The 5,946-nt window shown below is 32.0% G+C and overlaps 1 protein-coding gene across 5 annotated transcripts; it reads left to right on the top strand.

Annotated features, from left to right (window-relative positions):
• The first annotated feature begins 340 nt into the window (after nucleotides 1–340).
• LOC114165961 (zinc finger CCCH domain-containing protein 65) lies at nucleotides 341–5,730 on the top strand. 5 transcript variants are annotated; one of them, XM_028050608.1, is made up of 8 exons: nucleotides 341–466; nucleotides 644–802; nucleotides 1,678–2,012; nucleotides 2,636–2,689; nucleotides 2,865–2,996; nucleotides 3,734–3,784; nucleotides 3,894–4,034; nucleotides 4,580–5,730. In XM_028050608.1, the coding sequence occupies exons 2-8, from the start codon at nucleotides 673–675 to the stop codon at nucleotides 5,582–5,584; spliced, it is 1,848 nt and encodes a 615-aa protein (XP_027906409.1). In that variant the 5' UTR covers nucleotides 341–466; nucleotides 644–672; the 3' UTR covers nucleotides 5,585–5,730. The 5 variants fall into 5 exon arrangements, with proteins under 5 accessions (XP_027906409.1, XP_027906406.1, XP_027906407.1 ...); XM_028050605.1 differs by having other exon boundaries at nucleotides 1,285–2,012; XM_028050606.1 differs by lacking the exon at nucleotides 341–466 and having other exon boundaries at nucleotides 563–802; nucleotides 1,285–2,012; nucleotides 2,868–2,996.
• The last annotated feature ends 216 nt before the right edge of the window (nucleotides 5,731–5,946 follow it).

Raw genomic sequence — 5,946 nt, 5'->3', positions numbered from 1 at the left:
TATAATGTAGAACCAAAACCTTATCAGTATCTATATAGTTTTATATTTGACATTTTATAAAAATTTACAAATCATGAGTTAAAACAGTAAATATCTTCAAAGAGATAATAATTATTTATTTGTTATATTTCTATTTCTATTATGATAAAATAAAATTATTAAAATACTGAATTACTTTAAATAATTTAAATTTAAGTCTTCTATATATATATATATATTTGAAGATTTTATATTATTTTTATTTTTATTTTATTCTTTTAAAATATTTTTTTTATTGCACCTCAAATCAACTTTCTCTACGGTGAATATGAGGTTAGACTTAGGATTAGGGTTTGGATGACCGAGGACAAATCTACATATTTTCTGTTTTTTCTCTCTTTTTTTACTCTGTTTATCAATCATTTCTTCTTGTCCCTAGTCTTCCCTCTCAATCTTCCTCAATAATATGATGTTTCACATTTGCACGGTAACACTTTTATTCACGCCACTTACTATAATATTATTATTATTTATTATTATTATTATTAGAATTATGTTTAACATACTTTTTCGATCTCTTGTTTTTTTATTGGCAAAACAAATAAATAAAGAACACGCCCTAGTTCCATAAAATTTGAATTTTGTGCTCTGGTATTTTGTGCAGTGAAGGAATCTGAGCCCTTTCCATTTGCAATGGCTTACCCTCCTTATCGAAGATCCCACTTGCGCAGCAACACTTACCATGCTCTCGTTCACATCATCTCTCACTTTGCTGAGTACAACTCTTCACATGAAACTCCAACTCAACCCTTCAACATTCCCGGTAGGCGTTTCGATTTAAAAAGTCTTTTTTTTTTTCTTTTTTGTTTTAATTTCTAACCGTTTTTGTCATTATTATATGTCTCTATGAACTCATGATCGACTTTGAGTTTTTGGTGAATCAATATCATAAGGGTATTTTTAGAAAAATATTTTTCCTTTTGAATTTATGTACCTATTTGGTTTAGGAACTTAAATTTGAAGGTTTTTAAGGTTAGGCTGGGGTTATGGATCAATCTGTTGGTAGTTTCAATGATACTGCCTTTTTCTGATATCTATTTACTTGATGTTGTATCAACTCAATGTTTTTAAAATTTTGATAAATCAAAATGGTGAATTTTTTTTAAGTTTCCACCTGGGTTAGGAATTTGAGTTTAAGACAAGGTTTTTTTACCATGGATCAAATTGCTGTTGGTTTCAATTTAATTTGTGCTCACATATTTATTTACCACTTGCTAACAAACAAAAAAAATCCCCTTTTTAAAGATAATGACAGTGGTAGAATGGATGGAATAAACCTAGAAAAGAAGTCCAAGTGCTCTGAAGTTGTTGATTCTGATATTTTGAGTCCTAAGGATGCTAGTAGCCATAAAGATATAGTGGAGGTTCAGGAGATCATTGATGGAGTTGGAGATAAGGATACAGATTTTACTTTCAACAAGATGGTCCTAGATGATATAGAACATATTATGGAGATAGACGACATGTGTACCCAAGTAAATGGTTTTGATAAGGAACATAAGCTAATGAATGAGTTTGAACTGGTTATGAAAGGAACTGAAGATCTTATTTGTGATAGTCATTTAATGCCCACTAACACTAAATTTGATGGGAAACATAATGATGGCCCTGAAGTTGGGTTGATGGATTCTCATGTAGACATGGAGGAGGGAGAAATTTCTGGAGACTTGGGAAAGGATGACAATTCATGTAATGTGCCTTCAGCAGATGGTTTAATTTTACCGCAGAAGCAGGTAGATGACCTTCAGGAGCCTGTAGATGTAACTAGAAATATGATGTATCCTTCTATGATTATGAACCAAGAAAAGGAAAAAGGTTGTGAGCCTACTTCCTCTGTGGTAAATTCTCTTCAAGATCGCAATGATAGTGGACAAGTGGAGCCTATAACTGGTGGCAAGAAAGGAATTGCATGCAGAGTTGAAGTAGCAACTTCAGAAAAAGCTGTTGAATGTAAGAAGGAAGACAAAATGAAGGTATTCTTAAGTCCAGATTCGCTATTGATTTTTTTGAATTGTCTCTCTGTTGTGCCTTCAAATTATATTGCTTTTGATATATTAAAAAGCTGTTAATATATTTTAAAACATCAAAAGCAATATACATCAGTGTATTTTGAAGGTACAACACCAAAATTCTAGTGTAGAGATTCCAAATTGGTATTCTTCTAATATTATTGTGGGTTATTCTTTTCTTGAAGTTGTAGAATTGTTCTTAGCTTGTTGATCAAGTTAAGCGTCATTTTATTTTGCTACTTTCTGATTTTTGTTAGTATGTACCACCAATGATGATTCTTTAGTTATATTTAGTTTACCAAGTTCAACGTTCTTTTAGGTTCTCCCCTCCCTTTCAAACAATGAAAACAAATTAAATCAAATTGTTGTATTTCTACATCCAAAGTCTTTATATGGTTCAGTTCCCTATTTATTTTTCATATTTGAGTTTTGGGCAAATTAACTAATTTAGAAATATGATGAGAATTAAATGTTCAACCAGCCTTGGACACCTTATGTGGAGTTCTACATTGTGGACTGACTGGCTAATGATTTTATGACTAGTTACATGGAATTTCCTTTTGCTAATTTTTTATTGTATATTGCAGTTGGTGAATGCCAGTAAAAGGAAAGAGCGTGGTGGAAAGAAAGAGAAAAAGAAGGTATTCTACTGATAATTTGTTATTCATTCTCTTTCTTGGTGCTATATATTTGTTAACTCTTTATATGAATTTGAAATTTGTGAAGTTAATTAATATTCTATTATTTGTGAAGAATAAATCTGTATGTTTTCAGCATGTCACTAATTTATTTATTTGATAAAACTTTGTTTTGTAGAAGGCATATAGAATGAAGAGAGCAAAAATGAACAGGGAGCTAGGTGTTAAAAGTATGCAGTTGCAGAAGTTTGTACAGAAACCGAAAGTTGTCTCACATTGTCGACATTATATTATGGGGAGGTGCTATGAGGTATTTTTTACTCAAATTTTATTAAACTATGAAATATGTTTTACTTCATACATATATGCAACATACCATCTTTATTCTTGTTGATTTTTATTGTTGTGATTAATTGCACAATACAAATTACCATTTGTTATTCTGGTGTTGATGCTTTATTTAACTTTGATTTAAGAGGTAATTGATATATTTAACTTCTTTTAACTTAAAACTTGCATGAAGTTCATTTATAATATATATGAGGTAATGTAAGAGAATACTCTTCTCCGGTATTGTTCTGATGTATTCTTCTTTGTTTTCTTTTATATATCACTCACTGTAATTCTTTCTGTTGTCCATGTCACTTATACTGGCTCTTTTGCTCAGTGCTGACAGTATATATTAGGTTTTAAGTCAGTAACTAAAGGACTTTTGTTACATTTTCATCAACTCCATTTAATTTCACTTTTATAAAATTTTCTCGTTCCATTAGTTGGTAGTTATGAAAAAAAAAATCCATTTTGAATATTAGATTAAAACCCTTGTGCAGGTTCTTCATTTCAATGTTTATGTTATGTGATATTTGAATTGCCATGGGCCCTTGACAATTTGTTTTGTATGTTTATGTCAAAGTAGTTCATCCACTCATTATTGTACTAGTAGTGTATTTTTTTTGATTCTGCAATATAGTTGTATATATGATACCCCTGAGAAAGATATCAAATAATTTACTTTTCTCCCTCCTTTTTCCTAAACTAATTTGGCAGGGTGACAAGTGTCAGTTTTCACATGATGTAGTGCCTCGAACAAAATCCAAGGTATTGGTCATTTTAAAAATTTGCTAAAGCTTTCATCATTTTTTCCCCAGAAGTTGTGGCAAGAACCAGGAAAAATTCACTACATCTTGTATTGATTTTGAAATTGCAGCCATGTGGTCACTTTGCTCATAACTCTTGCATGAAAGGGGATGATTGCCCATTTGATCACGAGCTCTCAAAATATCCTTGTAACAATTTTGTATCCCAAGGCTTTTGTAGAAGAGGTGAATCTTGCTTGTTTTCACACCAGGTACACCACATCCTATGTCACTTCATTTCACTTGTTGTAAATGACTGCGTCAATAGACTTGATATAAACCTGATATCAATCTTAATTTTAAGGTTTAATTACTCTTTTGATCTTGTTTTCGTAAAAAAATGTTAAGTTAGTCCTTCAATTTTTTTAGTCTCGATCTCATCTTGATTTTTAAAACATTGATGCAATTTGGTCATTTTTGGTTAAATTTCATAAAGCGGATTAATGGTTTTTCATCAAAATTGACACTATAATTATGCTAATTACACCAACAAAGCAAATCTTCCTTATTAACAGCTTCAATCTTGATGAAAAATCAATCATTGATCTGTTTCAAGAAATTTACCGAAAAAGACGAAATTGTATCAATTTTTAAAAAATCGAGACTAAGTTGAGACTAAAAAAATTCTGGAATACTAATTTGACATTTTTGAACGAAAACAATGACAAAAAAAGTAATTAAATCTAATTTTAATATGCATGCCTGCATCTGAACTATATAACTATTCTCATATTAAAATCGGAACTTTCTGATGCAGGTATCCAAAGAAGATATCCCTACCCCTTCAAATATGCGCAGACCAGTGTTGTCTACTCTTCAGTCAGGAAATGCAAATTCCAACACACCAGTTAGCAATAATCATGGCTCTGGTTCTATGCAGCAAAATCCCTTAACTCATTCTTCTGGAACTCATTCTCGCGTCAATGTTGAACATAAGGTGACAAACACTACACAGAAACAGCCTACACCACCTAAAGGAATCAGTTTCATCAATCTTGCAAAATTAACACCCATCCCTTCTGCACCAAAACAAGGCACAGTAACAACGAAGGAAAGTCCTTTACAAACAGGGACCCACGAAGATCAAAGTGCATTTAACAAAACTCAAAACAAGGTTGAGATTGCAAAGAAACTGCCATCTGTGACACCTAAGGGAGTAAACTTTCTTTCTTTTGGCAAAGGCTCTGTCTCTGGCTCTAAAACTCATATTCGTCCCAATGTGAGTACAGAAAATGGTTTCAATTTGCCTCGGTTACTCAATTTTGGTTTGCCTGAGCAGATAAACAAGGATGTCCACTACAAACCTAGTGACAGGACAAAACAAAGTGTATCACTGTCTGACATATTCTTAAATGAGATTTTAAGAAAAAATCAATCTGTGTCAGAGGGAATAAAATCCAAATTTCCAGATAAAAGCTCAGCTACACCAAGTCCTTTTGTTTCATTCCAGTCTTCTGAGCATCTAAAATCTGATTACCATAAGCATGCATCAAACTCAAGTCAAAAGGCACTCTTGTCAACTTTAGCATTTGCAGCAGAGCGTGAATCTGTGTCAGAGGGAGTAAAATCCAAGTTTCCAGATAAAAGCTCAGCTACACCAAGTCCTTTTGTTTCAGTCCAGTCCTCTGAACACCTAAAATCTGATTATCATAAGCATGCATCAAACTCAAGTCAAAAGGCACTCTTGTCAACTTTAGCATTTGCAGCAGAGCATGAATCTGACATTAAGATGAAATTCCCTTCCGTTGATTCGTCTGCATGATCAGAGGACTCTGTAAAAAAGTTCTGTTGAATTGCAAAACTCAATAGAAATGTTAACCTTCCAATGCAATCTGTTTGTATCTTTAATGGAATTTTACAACCCAATTTTTGGCAAGCTTCAGCCAATTATTTCTTCATTCTCTTCCATTTTTAGTTTCTAACCTGTGGATAATTTTCAACTTAAATTTAATTTACGTATGGTAAACAATCATAAACATTAAAAGGAATAAAGCAAAAAAATCTTTTGAATATGGTGCTTCTAAGAGTCCTATCACATCTTTTCCTGAAAAACACAAACCACAAAAAATAATAAACAATTTTCATAGGGATAATAATGAAGTTGGAGTGGACACTATTGAAAAC

Source organism: Vigna unguiculata, chromosome 10 (genome assembly GCF_004118075.2).
Source record: "Vigna unguiculata cultivar IT97K-499-35 chromosome 10, ASM411807v1, whole genome shotgun sequence".
NCBI lineage: Eukaryota > Viridiplantae > Streptophyta > Magnoliopsida > Fabales > Fabaceae > Vigna > Vigna unguiculata.
The sequence above is the reverse complement of the archived record's forward strand: the minus strand, read 5'-3'. Positions and strand labels throughout refer to the sequence as shown.

Excerpts from the sequence above, each read along its gene's own strand:
- LOC114165961 (XM_028050605.1), top strand. The coding sequence starts at position 673 with ATGGCTTACCCTCCTTATCGAAGATCCCACTTGCGCAGCAACACTTAC. Across the intron at positions 2,013-2,635 it reads AGAAGGAAGACAAAATGAAG|TTGGTGAATGCCAGTAAAAG; the intron begins GTATTCTTAAGT and ends TGTATATTGCAG. Across the intron at positions 2,997-3,733 it reads TTATGGGGAGGTGCTATGAG|GGTGACAAGTGTCAGTTTTC; the intron begins GTATTTTTTACT and ends CTAATTTGGCAG.